The 21927-nt window shown below is 42.4% G+C and overlaps 1 protein-coding gene and 1 non-coding gene across 3 annotated transcripts in view; both read right to left on the reverse strand.

The window, feature by feature from the left end:
* Nucleotides 1–21927, reverse strand: part of MTHFD1L (methylenetetrahydrofolate dehydrogenase (NADP+ dependent) 1 like) — a 228139-nt gene that overhangs the window by 146837 nt on the left and 59375 nt on the right. For both annotated transcript variants that reach the window (XM_032258828.1, XM_032258829.1), the window contains exons 11-15: nucleotides 20874–21047; nucleotides 11628–11764; nucleotides 9821–9867; nucleotides 2199–2306; nucleotides 1253–1327 (exon numbers count right to left, since the gene is read on the reverse strand). In XM_032258828.1, the coding sequence (XP_032114719.1) occupies nucleotides 1253–1327; nucleotides 2199–2306; nucleotides 9821–9867; nucleotides 11628–11764; nucleotides 20874–21047 (541 nt within the window). The remainder of the gene's footprint in view (nucleotides 1–1252; nucleotides 1328–2198; nucleotides 2307–9820; nucleotides 9868–11627; nucleotides 11765–20873; nucleotides 21048–21927) is intronic.
* Nucleotides 9254–9357, reverse strand: LOC116536950. The gene has a single exon (XR_004262898.1). It is a non-coding gene; the product is annotated as a U6 spliceosomal RNA (small nuclear RNA).

Below are 21927 nucleotides of genomic sequence, written 5' to 3' on the forward strand. Positions count from 1 at the left end.
CACACAAAAAGAAAGTGATTTTTAATGATGAAGCATAAAAAAGATCTGGGAAGCAGAAACTGCATGTTGTTACAGCTACAGGGTGTAGTAAGGATGGGATTACTCACCACTTTCAACACACTGAACTTGGTTCAGTAAGAAGCAGGAGGTGAATTTTTAAAACCACTAATGCCAACCAGGGGTTATAAGTTATACCATTTAGGGTTATGGTCTAGTCTCTGAAACAGAGCTAGTAGCAACCAATATGATTAGAAGATCGGAGGCAGCAAATATCATCAGAAAAAAGATAACACAGGTTTTAAGAATTAAGATGGCATTCACACGTGTAATTGTAGTGTTTGCTCCAACAAAAACATAGATGAGGCTGGGCGCAGTGGCTCATGCCTGTAATCCCAGCACTTTGGGAGGCCAAGGCAGATGGATCACCTGAGGTCAGGAGTTTGAGACCAGCCTGGCCAACATGGTAAAACCCCATCTCTACTAAAAATACAAAAATTAGCCAGGCACGGTGGTAAGTGCCTGTAATCACAGCTACTTAGGAGGCTGAGACAGGAGAATCACTTGAACCAGGAAGGCGGAGGTTGCAGTGAGCCGAGATCATGCCACTGCACGCCAGGGACAACAAGAGTGAAACTCTGTCTCAAAAAACAAAACAAAACAAACAAACAAAAAACCATAGATGAGTTTTCAAAGGTTATCTTATAATTTCCTAGAAATTTGATAGGTGTCATAAAAATGTTTCACTTTAGAAAGAGGACTCACCAAAAATTCTAATTTGTTAATTTTTTCAAGAGATGAGACCTTGCTATGCTGCCCAGGCTGGTGTGCAGTGACTATTTACAGGTGCCATCATGGTGCACTATAACCGTAAACTCCTTGGCTCAAGCAAACCTCTCATGTCAGAATCATGAGTAGTTCAAACTATAGGTATGTGCCCCTGTGCTCAGCTAATCTGTCAGTTGACTAGGGTACTCATAAATTAGCAAAACAGGACACTCATGTCATAGAAAAAGAAACTGAGACTGAAAAATGTTAATTAATTTGTCCACCTGGCTCTTTCATGTAGAATCAGGTTTCAGGCTTTGAACTCTGTGCCCTCTCCGCTCCAGTGTTCTGTCTCTATAGAGTTTAATACCCAAAAGGATATCAGAGAACCAGAATCAAATCAAATTGAAAATTTCAGGTTTTGACAATCTTTCTGGTGTGTTTCTAGGATATTTACTTTTTAAAGAATTGCTATCTGGAAACTTACTTTTAGCCGAGCAAGCTGGATTTCTGAAAATTCTCTGACACCATTCACTAAAGGAACCAGCCGATTATACAGAGCCTAAAAACACAAAACAAAAATGAGACCCCACAAAAGTTAACTGTCCATGAACTTGGACAATTCACAGTACATGAAAAAAGTTCACTGCATTCATAACTGAACTATTTAGATAAAAGACCCTATTAAAGTGTGTGGGCTAATATAAACAACATAGGCTTCAATTCTGTCATTTTCATAAAACTGACGAGATCTGAAATAACACACATTGCAAAGAGTTTGCATAAATGTATTTCTTAATCTATATTGCTGCAACTACAAAAGGAAGATGTATCTGGATTGTGCTGCAAAGACTCACTAAGGAATTACTTTAATTTTAGAAAATGAGGACCCTTGTTGTAAAACACGCCGGAAAGTACCCCTTTTATCTATGTCCCATGTCTATGAGGGACTAGCTTCTGGTGGGCGGTCTCTTTTGGGGGTGTGGTTTAACTCATAACCTACATGCACAAGAAGCCCAGTAAGGGTCTCTGACATCTTTTCAGCACATCCAATATAGCTCCCCATAACACTATTCTTAAAACGGCATCTGTCCAATCCCCTTAGAACAGACTAGAGATTGTACCTACAGCCAGAATGAAGAGAACTGGTCTACCTACTGTCTTTAAAACTAACGACTCATCTCAGATAATATTTGGCTTTTACAACGTAGTACAATTCTCTCAATAACTTGGCAGTGCTCATAAACCCATTTGAGAATCTAACCAAAGGATGGCTGCTTCTCCTTGGGAAACAGGGATACGTAAAAATCACAAAATTGAATTGAATAACCTTTCCGAGTTTGCAGGCACCGGAATTCTTTCCACAAACTCCTTAAGTATCCAGGAATTCCAGGATACAATACCCAAAATGGCCAGCAAGGAATCCTTCTCACCTTATCAGTTTGCGTGTTTTCATGCAGAATCCTGGTGTCGATGGCGGCAGCCAGCAAGTTATTGGCAGCTGTGATGGCATGGATGTCTCCAGTCAAGTGAAGGTTGAACTAGAGAAATAAGGTATCTTTCTATTTATTTATTTTCAGAAATATAGTCTCGCTTTGTGTCCCAGGCTGGAGTGCAGTGGCATAATCATAGTTCACTGGATCCTCAAATCCTGGGCTCAAGCAATACTCTCACCTCAGCCTACTGAGTAGGCTGGGACTATAGATGCATGCCATTGTGGCAAATTTTCGAATTTTCTGTAGAGATGGGGGTCTTGCGATGTTGTCTAGGCTGGTCATGAACTCCTGGGCCACTGTACCAGCTGAGACTATTTTTTTAAACAACTATTGTGGAATTCAAGGATTGAATAAATAAAATAACATGCAAATTACATATCCTTATAATAAGCTGAGTCTATAGGGACGCCTAAATGAGAAAATCAAGGTCAAGGTTTTCCACATGACAACAGAGAAACTTTGAGCAATCACTCAGATCATAAATTCTTCCATCCTCAGGTTAAGGCAAAACATTCTGATGCGTTTAATAATGAGTCTCCTTATATTCACTCACTACGTTTATTCATTGTTTTGATAAGAATACAAGATATGACTAGTATCTATTTCTATAACGCTAGAAAATAGTATCACATCAAACATGTTTTGAAATGAGGTAGGGCACAAAATAAATAGTAACAATAAAATAATATAAAATTTTACAGAATTTTGAAGAAATAGAATATTTTACCCCTATGACTCTACTAATTCTTCTATTTTCCTTCCAGTCTCATAAGCAGACATGATTATCATTTGTAGGATTAGCTTCTGGTGGGCTGTCCAGTTTTATAAAATTTCTTCTACAATAATCTCATGTATAGTTTATAGAAACTGCATATGGTAGACGTACCAAAATATTCAGGCTGGATATTTACACTACCAAATATTCACTTTTACAAGGAAGGCCACGGTTATAAAGAATACACACAAATAGATTTTCCTTTTTTAAAAAAAATTAATTGCTAATGAGTAATATATTTTCAGGAGAGTAGTTACTTGGTTAAATGAGCTCTCTTTCTGTTATTGTTATTTTTTTTGGAGATGGGGTTTCGCTATGTTGCCCAGGTTGGTCTCACACTCCTGGGCTGAAGTGATCCTCTCGCTTCAGCCTCCCAAAGGGCTGGCATTCCAGGTGTGAGCCACCAAGCCCGGCCCTTGGGATCTTGATAATATCACCAAATTGCTTTTTGAAAGGGATAAAGTGTCACCTGCAAAACACTACTAGTAGATCAGTTACTTCAGAAATAAAGTAACTTTTAGACTAAGAAATAATTTAATAGTTAAGAAAGTGGTATTCCTTTTGAAGCTGCATTTCCTTATTTCTTGGAAAGTGAAATATTCACATTTTCTTGTTAAAATTTTACTTTATAACATAAAAATATGTTCACTGGAGAAAACATGAAAAATTACATTATATATATTTCATTAATATATAATTGTACTTTTAAATATTGGTATCATAACACCAGAACAGTTTACAGTTTAGCTCTTACTCTCTCAATATAGCTAGCATTTTTACATCATTAGTCTTCAAAATATAGTTAACTTGATATCCTATTATTATCTCCCCATTTTTTAATGTTATAAACTATGTGAAGGTATATTTAATTTAAAATTATCTATTTTCTCATATATTCGTATTTTCCTTAGGGTACACTAAAAACGAATTTATTCGGCCAAAGGATATGCATGGCAAAGCACTTAATACATATTTCTACACTTCTTCCAGATGTGTTTTCCTCAGTGTACACTTTCCAGCAGTGTGTGGGAGTCCATTTCAATCTCTTTCCCAAAGTTTGGTATCATAATTATTTTGAAGAATCCAATTTTGTCAATTTGACAAGTAAAATGGTAACTGATGGTGGTTCGGTTTGGTTTTGAGATGGAGTCTTACTCTGTTGCCTGGCCTCAAGTGCAGTAGTGTAATCTCGGTTCACTGCACCCTCCGCCTCCCAGGTTCAAGTGATTCTCCTGCCTCAGCCTCCTGAGTAGCTGGGATTACAGGTGCGTGCCACTATGTCCCGGTAATTTTTTTTATTTTTAGTAGATCCGGGGTTTCACGATGTTGTCCAGGCTGGTCTCGAACTCTTGACATCGTGATTCGCTCACCTTGGCCTCCCAAAGTGCTGAGATTACAGGCATGAGCCACCGCACCCAGCCAAAAGCGGTTTTAATGTAGATTTATTTACTTGATTGTTAGTGAAGATGAATATTCATTTAGCTAATAATATATTTTTTTGATGTTTCTATTGAACCCTTTGGCCATTTTACACTGGAATGTAACTTTTTCTTTCCAACTGTCTACTTGATGTCTACCTGCATATTTCACAGGCCTCTAAACTCCTTCTTACTACCACACTCCACCACACCCCACACCACACAGTTCAGACCTCACACCCATCACCCCCCGATCTCTGCCTCAACACATGAGTCTGCTGAGTTGCTCAAGCCAATACCCCTGGATGTCGCCCTTGAATCCTCCCCTTTTCTCACCCCCAACCTCTGATCGTGCAAACATCAGCAAACAAAGCTTATGTTGTTTTTTGCGCTTTTCCATCCTCACTGACCCCATGCTGGGCCAAGCTACTGCCATCTTTCCCTGGGCTACTTCCACAGTCTTCTTCCTGGATCCACCGTGTCTACTGAGGCACCCTGGTCCCTTCATCACACAGAAGACCGGGTGATTTTAATAAAAATCTGCATCATGTTATTTGTCAAGATCCCTTCAATAGCTGACCTTGGAACTTCAAATAAAATCCAGGTTCTTGGCTACAAATCGCAATCGCCCGACAGAGCTGGCGCCTGCACACTTCTCTACCTCAACCCCCACTCCTGCCGGCCCACGGGGCTCCGGTCGCCCTGGTGTCCTCCAGTCCCCCTGGTGTCCTCCAGTCCCCCTGGTGTCCTCCAGTCCCCGGAACAGACCACGCCCTTTCCTCCCTCAGGGCTTTCCCCACAGCCGTTCCCACTGGCTGAATGCTCTCCCTCACTCTACACAAGGCCGGCTCCTTCCCATCCTTCCAGTCACAGTACTTTCACTTTCAATCCCTCAGTCCATCTGGAATTTATTCTTTTTTTTTTTCTCCCATTTATTTATTTTATTGCATTTTAGGTTTTGGGGTACATGTGAAGAACATGCAAAATTGTTGCATAGGCACACACGTGTCAGTGTGATTTGCTGCCTTCCTCCCCATCACCTACATCTGGCATTTCTCCCCTTGCTATCTCTCCCCAGCTCCCGACCCCCCACCGTCCCTCCCCTATTTCCCCCCAACTGACCCCAGTGTGTAGTGCTCCCCTCCCTGTGTCCATGTGTTCTCATTGTTCAACACCCGCCTATGAGTGAGAACATGCGGTGTTTGATCTTCTGCTCTTCTGTCAGTTTGCTGAGAATGATGGTTTCCAGGTTCATCCATGTCCTTACAAAGGACCCAAACTCATCATTTTTGATGGCTGCATAATATTCCATGGTGTATATGTGCCACATTTTCCCTGTCCAGTCTATCATCAATGGGCATTTGGGTTGGTTCCAGGTCTTTGCTATTGTAAACAGTACTGCAATGAACATTCATGTGCACGTGTCCTTATAGTAGAACGATTTGTAATCCTTTGGATATATACCCAGTAATGGGATTGCTGGGTCAAATGGAATTTCTATTTCTAGGTCCTTGAGGAATCGCCACACTGTCTTCCACAATGGTTGAACTAATTTACACTCCCACCAACAGTGCAAAAGTGTTCCTATTTCTCCACATCCTCTTCAGCATCTGTTGTCTCCAGATTTTTTAATGATCGCCATTCTAACTGGCGTGAGATGGTATCTCAATGTTGTTTTGATTTGCATTTCTCTGATGACCAGTGATGATGAGCATTTTTTCATATGTTTGTTGGCCTCATGTATGTCTTCTTTTGTAAAGTGCCTGTTCATATCCTTTGCCCACTTTTGAATGGGCTTGTTAGTTTTTTTCTTGTAAATCTGTTTTAGTTCTTTGTAAATTCTGGATATCAGCCCTTTGTCAGATAGGTAAACTGCAAAAATTTTTTCCCATTCTGTTGGTTGCCGTTTCACTCTAATGGCTGTTTCTTTTGCTATGCAGAAGCTGTGGAGTTTGATTAGGTCCCATTTGTCTATTTTGGCTTTTGTTGTCAATGCTTTTGGTGTTTTGGTCATGAAGTCCTTGCGTACACCTATGTCCTGAATGGTCCTGCCTAGATTCTCTTCTAGGGTTTTTATGGTGTTAGGTCTTATGTTTAAGTCTTTAATCCAACTGGAGTTAATTTTAGTGTAAGGTGTTAGGAAGGGGTCCAGTTTCTACTTTCTGCACATGGCTAGCCAGTTTTCCCAACACCATTTATTGAACAGAGAATCCTTTCCCCGTTGCTTGTTTTTGTCTGGTTTGTCAAAGATCAGATGGTTGTAGATATGTTGTATTGCCTCCGAGACCTCTGTTCTGTTCCATTGATCTATATCTCTGTTTTGGTACCAGTACCATGCTGTTTTGATTACTGTAGCCTTGTAGTATAGTTTGAAGTCCGGCAGTGTGATGCCTCCCGCTTTGTTCTTTTTGCTTAGAATTGACTTGGCTATGCGCGCTCTCTTTTGGTTCCGTATGAAGTTTAAGGTGGTTTTTTCCAGTTGTGTGAAGAAGGTCATTGGTAGCTTGATGGGGATAGCATTGAATCTGTAAATTACTTTGGGCAGTATGGCCATTTTCACGATATTGATTCTTCCTGACCATGAACATGGAATGTTTCTCCATCTGTTTGTGTCCTCTCTTATTTCGTTGTGCTAACATTTTCCCATATGGTGATTCATCACGTTCTGTCCAGTACATACTGTCTGTGCATGGCACTTAGTCAACAAACATCCACTAAGTGTCAGGCACAGTGCTCAGAGCTGGGAGGATACAGATGAAGAAGAGACTGTAGACACTCAGCTTCAAGGAACAAACTGCCTGTGTCTGGCCCACTCAGCCACCATAAGGTAGTCCTCTCGGCTGGATGCTGTGGCTCATGCCTGTAATCCCAGCAGTTTGGGAGGCAGAGGTGGGTGGGTCACCTGAGGTCAGGCGTTCAAGACCGACCTGACCAACATGGTGAAACCCCATCTCTACTAAAAATACAAAAATTATCTGGGCATGGTGCTGGGCACCTGCACTCCCAGCTGCTTGGGAGGCTGAGGCAGGAGAATTCTTTGAACCCAGGAGGCGGAGGTTGCAGCGAGCTGAGATCACACCATTGCACTCTCAGCCAGGGCAACAGAGTAAGACTCCATCTCAAAAAAATAAAAAAGTAAACAAGGTAGCCCTCTCCTCCAAGTCACGCAGCTGATGCCCTAAAACAGTGGGACATCAACATCCTTCCAATTTGCTGGCTAAACCTGAGCCATTCCCCTGCGTGTGTCCCTTATACGCCATCTGTAATTTGGCCTCCTAGTTCTGGGTCTTCCTGGCTCGCGAATGGTAGCCATCCCCATTCAGACCTGAGGCCTGGCACGATTTTTCTCGGCAGTGCCTTGGACTACTCTTTCTCACCCCACTCCTAGTACTTGAAGTTTACACAGATTTTCTTTTTAACCTCCCTGATACTCAGGCCTCCATGGGTAAGCACTGGTATTCCTTTATCAAAATCAATAAATACTTTCTTTTATTTTTGAGTCGGAGTTGCGCTCTGTCACCAGGCTAGAGTGCACTGGCGCGATCTCGGCTCACTGCAACTTCCACCTCCTGGGTTCAAGCGATTCTTCTGCCTCAGCCTCCCACGTAGCTGGGACTAAAGGTATGTGCCACCATGCCTTGCTAATTTATGTATTTTTAGTAGAGATGTGGTTTCACCATACTGGCCAGGATGGTCTCAATCTCTCGACCTCGTGATCCGCACCACCTGCCTTGGCCTACCAAAGTGCTGGAATTATAGGCATAAGCCACCATGCCTGGACTAAAGTCAACAAATACTTTCTAGTAAGTTCCTACTATGTGCTGGGCACTCTGCTAAATGCTGGGACCTGAGACCTCAAGAAAGGCCTGCAACTCGCCACTGAACCAGAGAGCCATAAACACAGAGGGATAAGGTAGAGCAGAACCTTGGCAACGGCCTAAGCTGGGTAAACAGGACAGAAAAGGAAGAATGTTCCAGGCATGGGAAAATCCTGGAACCAAGAGAGAAAAGGAAAAGAGTCCGTAAGGGCCGGGCGCCGTGGCTCATGCCTGTAATCCCAGCACTTTGGAAGGCAGAGAGCAGCGGACTGCCTGAGCCAACATGGTGAAACCCCATCTCTACTAAAAATACAAAAATTAGTTGGGTGTGGTGGTGGGCGCCTGTAATCCCAGCTACTCAGGAGGCTGAGGCATGAGAACTGCTTGAACCCATAAGGCGGAGGTTGCAGTGAGCCAAGGTTGTGCCACTGCACTCCAGCCTGGCCAACAAAGCAAAACTCTGTCCTGAAAAATAAAAAAGAAAAAAAAAAAGGGCCAAGTGCGGTGGCTTACGCCTGTAATCCCAGCACTTTGGGAGGCTAGGGCGGGTGGATCACCTGAGGTCAGGAGTTCAAGACCAGCCTGGCCAACATGGAGAAACCCCGTCTCTTAAAAAAAAAAAAAGAATCTGCAAGGAGCTTGACCCAGGGGAGAAAAGAAGGCAGGTGGGGACCTGCAAACAGGGAAGCAGGGGCAGCCGGCCATGGGGGCCTCTTGTTCTGTACTGAAGGATGACAGGCAACAGCAGAAATCACAGAACAGGAAAGTGACCCGCTCAGATTTGGGTTTCAGAAGCTTGCCCAGGCCCGAATGGTGAGGCTGATGCAGAGAGTAGAAGTGAACTGGTCACTAGTTAGTTACAGGCGACGAAGAGATAATGCAGAACGCAGGGGGTGTTTTAGAAAAGGAAGAATTAACAACATCAGTTATTTTTGCCCATTTTCCTCTGGAACTCTTTTATTTTGGAGTCTTTTTTTTTTTTTTTAAATGGGACACTTCACACATTTGCATGTCATCTTCATGCAGGGACCATGCTAATCTCTGTGTCATTCCAGTTTTAATATTTGTGCTGCCAAGGCTCGCACTGGAGCCTGAACTGAAAGGGGGAAGCATCAGGTCTTTGTGAACTTGGCAGTACAGCAGGTGACCGAGGGAGGCACAGACGCACATTCTCTCATCCAGACCTGCAAGGCCAGCAGGGTTTCAGAATTTTTTGGAGTTTAGAAAGGCAGTGTGATTTACATGTAGTTTATTTATAAAACACCCCAAGCAGGGGCTCAGTCAGCACCTGTTAATCAAAACTAATTTTTCTACAGCAATATGTACGAATGTTCACACCAAGTAGCACAGACAAAATCCATATAAAGCTCACCACAGTAAATGTCAGGGTGTGCCACTGCATGAGTTAGGCAAACATTTTGGGGTTTCAGAGCCTTGAGGACTTTGGGACTGTGGATGAGGGTCTGTGGGCCTGTGTGGAGGGAGCAGAGGACGGATGTCAGGAAGGAAATACAGTGATACCTGACCCACACCTCTTCAAGTTCTTACCTCCTCCATGGGGATGACCTGGGCATATCCACCACCGGCGGCTCCTCCTAAACAACAGAGCAAGTGGCATTTCAAACGGGTCACCAAGTACACCTGCCACAATGGACACAGCCTGAGGCACGCAGCTCCCCAACCCCAACAGAGAGGCATCACACTCAAGATGAAGTAACGAAAGGCAGACAGAGACATTAATGGTTATGTCCAAGCGGAACAGAAAAAAAAAAAAGTTGATACTTTGTCTAACTATGCAGTTTAAAGACCTCCATTTCCTTTCTTAAAAAAAAAGGTAAAAGTAACAGAGCAGCTGTCAAACCAGGATATGAGATTATTTTGTTAATTTATTATTAGGTCTCTGTGACTATGCTTTATCTAATGCTTTTATGTTTCAGAAAACTTTGTTTAAAAAAATTCCACTTTGGCTGGGTGAGGTGGCTCACGCCTGTAATCACAGCACTTAGGGAAGCTGAGGAGGGCAGATCACTTGAGGTCAGGAGTTTGAGACCAGCCTGGCCAACATGATGAAATCCCATCTCTATTAAAAATACGAAAGTTAGCTGGGCATGGTGGCGGGTGCCTGTAATCCCAGCTACTTGGGACGCTGAGGCTAGAGAATCACTTGAACCCGGGAGGCGGAGGTTGGAAGGAGCTGAGACTACGCCACTGCACTCCAGCCTGGGTGACCAAGCGAGACTCTGTCTCAAAACAAACCAAAAAAACAAAAACAAAAAGAGCCCCACCGCATAGCCACCTCAGACAAATAAATTATAAACTTCAATTTATTTCAGATAACAGTATGTAAGATTTGTCACGCTGCTTAACCCTCAAAACGTTGGTTACGGGAATAAAAGAACTTCTCTTTCTTAAAGCAGGGACAACACCGCCCACGTGTGTATCAACTGACAGTATCCTCGCTCTTTAAGTGCCTTCGCGTTTGATCCTCACAACAACTGGGCGAGCCTGGTGCCGCTCTCAGCGGTTTACACTTTTAGAGATGCGGCTCCGAGAGGCTGTGACTGGCTCAAGTTGCCCAGGGTCACACCGCAGTAGGAAACACGGCTGTGACTAAAACCTTGGCCTTCTTGCTCCCACTCTAGTGTTCATTCCGCTACATGATGCATGACACGCTATGAGTTATCAGTACTTAATGAGATAAGAGTTATTCATATTTGTTAACAGTAATATAAATATTGTTAAAAAAAAAAAAAAAAAAAACCACAAAGTGCCAAGAACAAACTGTAATTTTAGCCATAAACAGGATTGTAAAGTGAGCTAAGGAATGATTTCATGATAAATCATGGCAGAAGGAGTAATGAATGGGAAGCTGCCAGAGATCAGCCCAACCACAGCTAGGGCAGAATTTCATCACAACTCGCTGTCCACAGCCAGTCCGTCTCCAGAGAGCTCTGCAGGCCCCACACAGCAATTCCAATGAGCCAAGACTAAAGCAGAGGGAAAGACCTTTCCCCGGAACTGGGATGATCAAACACCGATACGGATGGCAGTGTTTCAAGACCACTTGGCAAAGACGGCCCTGATAACATGTGATAACTCTCAAGGTGGGAGCCTTGAGCAGTGCAGCCTCAGGAATAGGCTCCTGAGAGGTCCAGGGAAGCCCTGGCAGCCCCCACTGCTCATCGTCATGCCCAGGGTCCAACATGGGGTGACCCCTGCGTACCAAGTGTGCAGCAAAGAAATGTGCCAGGTCCCCTTGAAAAGTCTTAACTCTTTATCTGTTGACGATGTTCTTTTTAAAATTTTCTCCCCCCAACTTTGCCCTGAAAAGTACACTAGTTGTTAAAGACAGTACCTTTCACTCCAAATGTCGGTCCTTGGGAAGGCTGCCTCAGACAGGCAAAGGAGTTGACATTCAGGTGCGCCGTCAGAGCTTGCACAAGCCCTATGGTGACTGTGCTCTTCCCTTCTCCAAGAGGCGTGGGCGTGATCCTGAGTTTGAGGGGAAAGGCTGAATTTAATATTTCCTAGACAACCTAGGCAAAGCCAGCCTAAGACACCAGAATCAACTGTGAGGGTGCTTATTCCAAAATGCACTCCATAATTTAATTTTCTCGGGCTATTACAGTCTACACACATCACACAGGCCAGGCATAAGCCAAAGTCAAGATACAGACACACCTTTACCAAGAGACCAAAAAAGGAAATGTTACTGGGCAGTGCCAATAACAACATCAATTTCAAGAAAGGCCATAAAACCATTCATCCAAATGGCTTAAATTATTAAGCTGATGATGGCATTTCTTGCTGATGAATTTGTAGCACTTGTTCTTCCTGAGGCATTTACTGGGGCGGTGTGGGCACGGGGCCTTGGATGAGTAGTGCACTGCCAGACTCTCAGGATTAGAAGGGACCCTAAAGCCCTCACTTGTCCTTCTCCTCCCAGATATCCCTGCCTAGGAGTTCTCCCTGCCACGCTTGAACACAGATGTGATAAGGTCTTGACCTCCAGGGTGGCCCACTCATTTCCAGACAGCTATTACCGTTCAAAAGTTCTTTGTTCTAAATAGAAGGCATCTGCATTCTTTTTGTGTCCCGGCTCTTGGAATCCGACACACTCAGCCTGATCCCTTTCCATATGACAGTCCTTCAAATACTCAGAGCCAAAGACCTGGTGTATCCTATGGCGGAAACTTGTGCTCTTGAGAAGCTTATTGCTGATGACAACACTCTATAACACCAAATGTTCCCGTGTTCATAACATCACAGTATTGGGTGCTGAAGAGAGCCTATTACATTAGCAAGCATAGCCTCATAAAATCGTTCTTTTGCACACCACAAGCATCGTTAAAAACTTTAAAGGCTGTCATTTGGGTTTACGATTTGGTCTTCCGTGAGTTACTGTGAGCCACGTTGTCAGGGACACTCAACCATAACAAATCCAATAGTTCTGACCTACAAAACCTAGGGATGTGACCAGAAAGAAGGAATGTCTTTAGAGGCATCATTGTACCCTGCAATTCCTTGAGTCATTCATTCAGCAGATATTTTCCAAGCGCTGCTAGAGTCAGGCACTACGCTAGACCCTGGGGCACAGTGATGATCCAGCCAGACTCCACTCTACCCTCACCAGCTTCTAGCTGATCTGAATACATCAGCAATTTCGATAAATGTGACCAACACTAAGACAGGAAAATAGGGTAATCAGACTGAATTGTGAGGGCGCGTGCAAGAAGGATCTAACTAGATTTGAACATCTGGGAATGATTCCTGGAGGAAAACATCTTAGGTGAGACCTGACAAATGAATAAACGTTAACCAGCTAAAACTGAGAATAGACTGGGGCAGTTGGCAGGAGAGGTGCTATGCTTCATATTTATGGGGTTAATTATTTTTGTGCCCTTATTTGATAGATGAGGAAACTGAGGCACAGAGTTTAAGCAACATGCCCACAGTCACACAACTGGTAAGCAGTAGAGCTGGGAGGCAAAGCCAGTCATCTAACTTAACCAGGTTCTCCATGGATGGAAATCATAACTATAATTAGCCATTTAAAGCATGGAACGGGTAAGATCACCCAAGGACAGTGCACTGAGTGAGAAAAGGGGTAAGGACAGAAGAGTGAAGTACATTTTCTTTTAATGAGCAGTCAGAAGAAGAGAGTCCAAAAGGAAACTAGGAAGGTGTACTAGAAAATAAGAGAACCTGGCTGTGTGCAGTGGTTCATGCTTGGAATCCTAGCACTTTGGGAGGCTAAGGTAGGAGGGTTGCTTGAGCCAAGGAGTTCGAGACCAGCCTGGACAATATAGTGAGACCCTGTCTCTAAAAATATAAAAAATAAATAAAAAATAAGAGAACCCTGGAGAAGAAGGAAGGCCAAGGAAGAGACTGATTCCAGGAAAGTCAAATGCACTGAAGCAGGAAGCAGGATGAGGACCCAGTGGTCAGTGGATTCGCTGGTACCCGCTGTGGCCAGAAGCTGGTGAGCCTATCCCGACACCGCTGCATGGAAGAAACCTCAGACTCCTGAAGCCACAAGACCCTGGCTTATCAGTCACCTCTGCATCTGTCTAAATAGCAGATTTGGAGTGTGGTCAAGGTGAAGACCGAAAAGTTATACAAAGATGTTAATATTTCCACGTGGAGTCAACTTTCTGTTTTCTTGGATACAACATCAATAAGGGCAGCTAAAAGCCCACAGGCATCACAGTCTTAGAAGAGCCTATAAAGAAACTGTGGCATCAAACACGGTGCCATTTAAGTACCGTACTGAGCATTTGGTGTTTGCAGAGGACTAAGTGGTTTACTTAAACTGTGTCACATGAAGGATTGCATTTCCATTCCCAGGGATATGCTAGCATAGCTGCCGGAGAAAGCCAAAAGCAGACACGCCCAGAGATGACCTCCTCAAAACTCTGTCTAGCCATCCAATTCTTAATTAAAAACACAGGACCGCTCAGCTTTCGGCCAACTAATACAATTCAGGAAAATCACAAAGTAGGAAGTATTTATTGGGAGCAATAAAAGGGGAGCTACGATAAAAATTTTATTTCACCTCCTTCCTGCGTTTGGTATCAAAATTTTTTTTTCGTTTTTCCCTATTGTTAGCTCAGATTCCAAATCATCAATGGTGATTTAGAAAAGAAAGAGCACCACCAGGGTAATCCAATTTTTTTCTTTGGGAGCTTAGAGATGGAACCGTGACTTCTGTTCATTACCTTCCTCCATTTCTCCCGGCAGGTTTCTGTGCTCCCTTCCTGATTTCTAGAGCACTGATTACGTGATTATTCTAGAACTTTTCAGACGGTTAATTTAACTTAAACGATAAGCATTCTGACGTGCCTCTCTTGCCTACCAGGCCACACACTTGCTGAGGTAAAGGACAATGCTCACTCCCTTTGCACCCCTATCACCAGTTCAGGGCACAGACCAGCAAAAAAGAATTGACAATGGAATGATGCCCCCCTTTTTTTTTTTTTGAGAAGGAGTTTCGCTCTGTCATCCAGGCTGGAGTGCAGTGGTACAATCTCTACTCGCTGCAACCTCCGCCTCCCAGGCTCAAGCAATTCTCCTGCCTCGCCCTCCCAAGAAGCTGGGATTACAGGTGCCCAATACCATGTCTGGCTAATTTTTATATTTTTGGTAGAAAGAGAGTTTCACCATGTTGGCCAGGCTGGTCTCAAACTCCTGACCTCAAATGATCCACCTGCCTCGGCCTCCCAAAGTGCTGGGATTACAGGTGTGAGCCACCATACCCAGCCAGAATAACATCTTTTTAAAGATGAGTATTATTTATTGGCAGCTACAGTAAAAATTGTCAAAGTACCTGTGACCATTTGGACATAATCTGGAAAGTAGTTTATAATTTACTCAAAGGTCAAAAAGATGGCTTATCCAGAGAGAAGCGATAAAACTTTGAACTATTCTCAAGACCCAGAATCTTGTTGAATGGTACCACTGCCATTCACCATGGGCCTAACCACGCACTCCAAAACTACATGCTCAGGTAGCATATGAACAGAAATCATCCATCCCAGGCATTTTTAGGATCTGGGAGGGTTTTTTTTTTTTTTTTATTTTTTTTTTTTTTTTTTTTTTTAGATGGACTTTTGCTCTTGTTACCCAGGCTGGAGTGCAATGGCATGATCTCCGCTCACCGCAACCTCTGCCTCCTGGGTTCAAGCAATTCTCCTGCCTCAGCCTCCTGAGTAGCTGGGACTACAGGCATGTGCCACAATGCCCAGCTAATTTTTGTATTTTTAGTAGAGATGGGGTTTCACCATGTTGACCAGGATGGTTTTGATCTCTGGACCTCATGATCCACCCGCCTCAGCCTCCCAAAGTGCTGGGATTACAGGCGTGAGCCACCGCACCTGGCCACTGGGAGGGTTTTAAAGCCTTTATGATATAACAATAAACTCCACAGTGCATTTGGTGATGTTTCTCATTACACTTGATTTAGGTAAACATTTCAAAGGCCCCATGGTAGGTGCTTTCTTCTAAATACCTGTGTTTTATTCTCCAAGCTGCACAAATAAAAGAAAATCTCACAGACAGTTATTCAAGGTAGAAAAGCAAAATCTTAGAAAAGCCAGTAAAGATTATTTTTACAGTGTACCAAAATAATGGGTTGAAACATTTTTGTAAAAATCCAGTCAGGTATTTGGCCCTCTGCAGGAAAAAAAAAAAAGAAAAAAGAAAAAAAGAAACAAGATAAAGTAATGTGAATGATTTTAATTTTTTTTTTTAATGTGAAATTCAGTCCATTCCCAGATCTGATTGGGCTTCTTTTTTAGCTGCTCTGTCCAACAAATTCAGGGAAATTCTAGAAACTTCAGCACAGAAATGGGTACAGGCCTTATGGAAACTGAGATTCAAATGCCCCGCAGCTGCACTCCAAGTCAAGTTCTCAAACAAAATTCCTTTTCATTAGTGTAACGGGGAAAATATGTAAAACTCAAGAGTCTCTAAGATTCTTTTGGCATATTTCCCTGAACAATTCCCAATACTTTTCATTTTGTCAGGCAAAGCAAATAAAGTGATGTGTAGGTGTAAATACCATCTGATGTGTACTTGATGAAATGCAGATGATTCTGACTGAATAAGAAATCCTAAAGTTTGAAGAACAGCTTTTTAAAAGAATTAATCTGTTCTGCATGTGGGTTATTAATAGAAGATTTTAAAAAAATCTCATTGTTTTATATTTTAATCCCATTGCTGATATATTTAAATCACATTTCTACATAAATTCAAATACATAATAACACATATATTGTTATTTAGTTTTATTTAAAAATTTCTTGGGTATTTGAATTCTTCTAAAGCATAGAAAAAGATTTATGTTATAGTTTTAGAGAAAAAGGTAGGACAAAAATGGAATTATAGCATAATCTCAATATGTACAAAGGATGAATGTATAAATAAAATCTTGAGTTATAAGAGCTATCTCCTCTTTTTTTTCTTTTCTTTATGTTAAATTTTTTACAATAAGCTAATATTATTTTCAGAATTAAAAAAGACTTCCAGAAAAAGGAAATAATTCTCCATTTAATGGAGGGATCATTTATATTTTGAAAGAAGTTTTAACAGTGCATATAATGCTTTGATAACATCATTTTCCCCTAACTCTTGACCTGGTTAAATGAAAAAATGTGAAGGTGAATTTTATTTCAAATTGTCTTTTCACTTTAATTTAGAAATCCTGCTTTAAACCAGCGCTGCTTTTTGCTGCTTGTATTTTTAAAAGATGGGTCTTGCTATGTTACTCAGGTTGGTCTTGAACTCTTGCCCTCAAGCGATCAACCCACCTCAGCCTCCTGAGTAACTGGATTATAGGCACAAGCCACCATGCCAGGCCCACTTTAGACTATAGATAAAATATTTGCCTGTGGCCTAAATTGATCTCAATCATTCAGCATTTAAAGGACTCAATATTGACGACAGTTTACAGCCCAAAAAGTATACCATTTATTGTGTTGCGGAGAACACAATAAATGTTCATTCTTCCCTTACACAATCCAGTGTAAGGGAAAAAGTCAGTGTGGCTATTTCCTAAAAATCTTCAAGCTCTGCCACAAATGCATACGTATATCATAATCTTACCTGCACGGTAGTTTTTTCTCCAATTTAGTTTTTAAAATAGAGACAGACCATTTAATTTTTGTTCCTTCAAAGGTCTTTGTTAGGTAAAGGAATATATGTCACAATTTGAGAAAACGAATTATTAATCTCTTGGTGTTTAATCTGATCTTAAAAATTCATGTTTTATCTCTTTTCTATTTACAACATGGCAGGCCAACTTCAGCTCTATTATACATGTTAATGCTAGCAAAGAACCAACGTGGAGAAATATTCTACTGGCCAAGGACACATTGGCTGTAACCCTTGAGAGCCATGCCAGCTAGCATTCTCCAGCATGAGGCTGGAGGCCCAGCTTTGATGACAAGTAAGTAACCTGACAACAATATATCATAGCTTTGTTTGAGAAGTATCAGTTTTGTGTTCCTAGCTAAGGACAGGGCCATCCATGTCTGGATTTCTGATTTGATGGACAAGCCCAAAATGGAGTAAAGCAGAGGCCCTGGATAAGAAAATCTGCTGCATGATTCTTCCTTCATAAACAGACAGCACATCCTACTCAGTTTTCCTTAAGTGTTCCCATCTAAACAGGGTGAAAAAACCTGCAAACCCACCTCCCAAGATCACGTGAAGCCTGGACGAAGGGAACCAATTCCATAAATCAAATGCATTTAAAGGTCTTAATGGCCAAGAGTTTGTTTATTCATTGCAAACAAACATGCATCAAGCATACTGCCATAAAAGCAACCCTGGGCCGGGCATGGTGGCTCACGCCTGTAATCCCAGCACGTTGGGAGGTCAAGATGGGTGGATCACCTGAGGTTGGGAGGCGGAGGTTGCAGTAAGCCAAGGTTGCACCATTGCCCTCCAGCCTGGGCAACAAGAGTGAAACTCCGCTTCAAAAGAAAAAAAAAAGCTACCCTGACTAAACTATGCCCCAAACTTTGAGACCCCGGAGCCAATCTAACCAGAGGTAGCTCTTTGCAGAGTTTTAGGCCCAGAGGGGATGACTGCAGGTGGAGCCAACCCCCTCCCATCAGCAAGGAACTTTCCCGTACTCAGTTATGGGGACATTAAGTTTGGGGTTCTAGATTGGAAAGGGACTCAGGAATCTAACTGCAGTGAGCCTGGAAGCCTGAGGGAGAAGGGTTGAGCCACAGACAACTGAGTGAGGTGTGCAGCAGAAATGAATTCCTCACAACGCCAGCTGCGCAGGGATTCTGAGAGGCCCTGGCTATCTGTCCCTCTTACAAAAATGCTGCAGAAGCTGGGCACAGTGGCTCACACCTCTAATCTCAGCACTTTGGGAGGATGAGGGCAGGGGACCACTAGAGGCCAGGAGATGGAAGGTCAGCCTGGCCAACGTGGTGAAAACCCTTCTCTAAAAATATAGGAAAAAACTTAGCTAGGCATGGTGGTGCATGCCTGGAATCTCAGCTACTTGGGAAGCTGAGGCAGGAGAATTGCTCGAACCTGGGGGTGGGTGGGTGCAGAGGCTGCGGTGAGCCGAGATCGCACCAGTGAACTCCAGCCTGGGTGACTTCGTCTCAAAAAAAAAAAAAAAAAAAAAAAAGAATACACAAACAAAGAGAAGAAGAGGAGAGGAAAGTGGGAAAGGGGAAGGGGATATGAAGAAATCACTATATCATTAAAGAGGTGATATTGTTTTGGATGATATTTTGCTTTATTTGCAGTTATAAATAATTGAACTCACCTCTGGAGATTTTTCCTTAGGAGATCATGGAACAGATGCACAAATCCACATGCCCAGGGTTGTGAATTCTAGCAGTTTCCAATGGCAAACATTGGGAACACTTCAATTGCCCATCAACAGAAAATTGGTCAAATAAGTTGTGAAACATCCCTATTCTATGTTCAAATTATTTTTCTGCATCAATGCATTTGAGCAATTAGAAACACTCAGTATTATCAGTGGCTGGGCCAGAGTACCACTTGTTGATGGAACTAGAGGTGCCAGAAGATGTGTAAGATGGGATCTCCGTCCTCACCCTGGGCATTTTTGCTACTCTCCCAGCCCCTGCTTCCCCAACACGTTTAAGAATCTGGGATGTAGCTGGGAGCAGTGGTTCACGCCTGTAATCCCAGCACTTTGGGAGGCTGAGAGGGGCGGATCACTTGAGGTCAGGACTTCAAGACCAGCCTGGCCAACATGCTGAAATCCCCTATTAAAAATATAAAACTTAGCTAGGCGTTGTGGTGGGTGCCTGTAATCCTAGCTACTCAGGAGACTGAGGCAGGAGAATCACTTGAACCCGGGAGGCAGAGGTTGCAGTCAGCTGAGATTGTGCCACTGTACTCTAGCCTTGGCAACAGAACGAGATTCTGTCTTAAAAAAAAAAAAAGAATCTGGGATTGTGAGTGATGGAATGTTATGCTGTCATGAAAAATGGTAACATTGCTTTATACTCACTCACATGGAGTTCAGTACACCACATATGGTTGAATAATAATCAGGCTGCTTATAGAGTAGCATGCCTAGTGTGATCTCATGGATGTGAGACTGTCAGTGTCAAAACAGTCCTCAGAGGTCAACAGTTGTTTCCTTTGGGTGCTAGCGTTTGGGGTGTTTTACTTTTTTACTTCTGTTTTCTGAATTTCTAGAATATTTCTAAAATGAAACTACATCGCTATTATAACCAGAAAAAGAAATAAAGAAAAAAGCACTTACACTGATAATTAAATATGTAAAAACAAGGCTAACTAGGAGTCAAGTCCAGTTACAAGAAATGTCTCTACCTTACAAATAGGTTTTGGTGCCTGAAGCCTTAGCCTATACATCATAAGCAAGTCACCGCAATGAAATTTCAAGGCAACAAAGGAATTTATATGGTCCCATGATGTTCCCTCAGGTCACATTAAATAAATATTTGAAATCCCTTGCTTTCTATCATCTTTTCAGCTAGTGAATGTATTTCTTTTTTAAAAAAGAAGAGAAAAAAGGCAAACAGTCCTTTTCACAAAAACTACAAATGTGTCTTTTATAAAATAACCAACACAAGTGAAAATGGCCTAACATTAATTTTGAAATGCAGGAAAAGGGAAATAATGGGTTTTTGCCATGTGAATGTATAAACAAGATCAAGGATATTAACAGGAAAACATGTTTCACACAATTATCTGTACCTTCTCCATTAAAATATTATTTCTAAGCAGAACGCACAAACTGCTCCATTCAAAATATTTTACTTTCGATTCACAATTTGATTTTTATAATGAAAAATGAAATTTAAAAAGCCAAGGAGGAGCAGGGGAAATAACAACACAGTATGAGAAACAAAAGACAACGCACTGCAACTCGACTTTATATTTCGTAGAGTTGACGAATTTGCGCTGCACAGAAAATAAAAACTTATCTCATGCCAAATGAAGAAATGCCAAATGAAATGGACAAAATGTCAAATGTGAGAAGAGGGTGGACTGAGGGGCATGAGGACAGAGATACATGGGGAAGAGTTTCATAAATATGTCTGCTTGGTAAAATAGATGTTAGACGGCGTCTTACCCAGCAACTAAGACGTATTTCCCATCTGCTTGGTCCTTTAACCTCTCCAGCACAGACAAACGTACTTTGGCTTTGCTTTTGCCATAGATTTCAATTTCATCTGCAAGCAATCCAATCTCCTTGGCAAGGACATCCACAGCTTTTGGAGTTTGTGCTCTTGAAATCTCAATGTCACTGAGGGGAAAGACAACATAAAAGAGGCAAGAGGCGTCTCAGCTTAGGTGGTCGCAACTGGAGTGAAAACAGCCACACATCCCGCCAACAATGAAATCAATGCGATTGCTTTGGGGTCCTTTCTCCCAGGCAGTAATAAAGCACAACTGCTAACAATTAATGTGTATGAGAAAATGGTGCATCATTTTAGAAACGCAACTCCAAAAAATTCACAAAGATCCTAGAATTGTGTCCAGGTGGAAGCATAACACCTCTGCCATACAGAGAAGAATTTTATATGATAATGTGTCCAAAGGCCTCCTGCAAGTGCAATTCCACTGCAGGGTAAAATGCTCTGTGTGGGCTGTCACGTATTCGTTAGCCATGAATAGAGGGCCATCGCATAACCATCTCCTGTTGGGCTGGCCACATGTTTCTCCTGACTTTTCAAAAATGTGGACATTACTATCACACTGGAGATTAAGTACAAAAAAGAAGAAAAGAAAAAATGTGGAAATGCTATTTCATCTGAGTCCACACTTCCCCTTCTCTTTTCTATTTACAGTCTAAAATCATATTTCAAAATATTGAATTAATTATATAACTGTCGGTAAAAGGGCCTAGGGAACTGAGCCCAAGTTCAGACAGAAAATCGTAGGAGCTCCAGAGTGTCTGTCACTGGGCAGTAACTGAACTCTTCTATTTTACTGGCCACGCCTGCTCATCTTACAGAAGTGGTCTGGATACCAGCATGTGCAGCGCTGGACTCTTCAGGGAGGACCCCTCTGGGGCTCATGTGCTCAGTCATTTCTTTGCTGGGGAGTCAGGGCACTCATGTGTCTGTGCGTGAGTGAGAGATGGAAGGCACACCTGTTCCCCCAGCAGCAAAACTAACCCAGGG

The sequence above is a fragment of the Sapajus apella genome, unplaced genomic scaffold (genome assembly GCF_009761245.1).
Source record: "Sapajus apella isolate SASKATOON/1434 unplaced genomic scaffold, GSC_monkey_1.0 scaffold105, whole genome shotgun sequence".
Classification (NCBI taxonomy): Eukaryota; Metazoa; Chordata; class Mammalia; order Primates; family Cebidae; genus Sapajus; species Sapajus apella.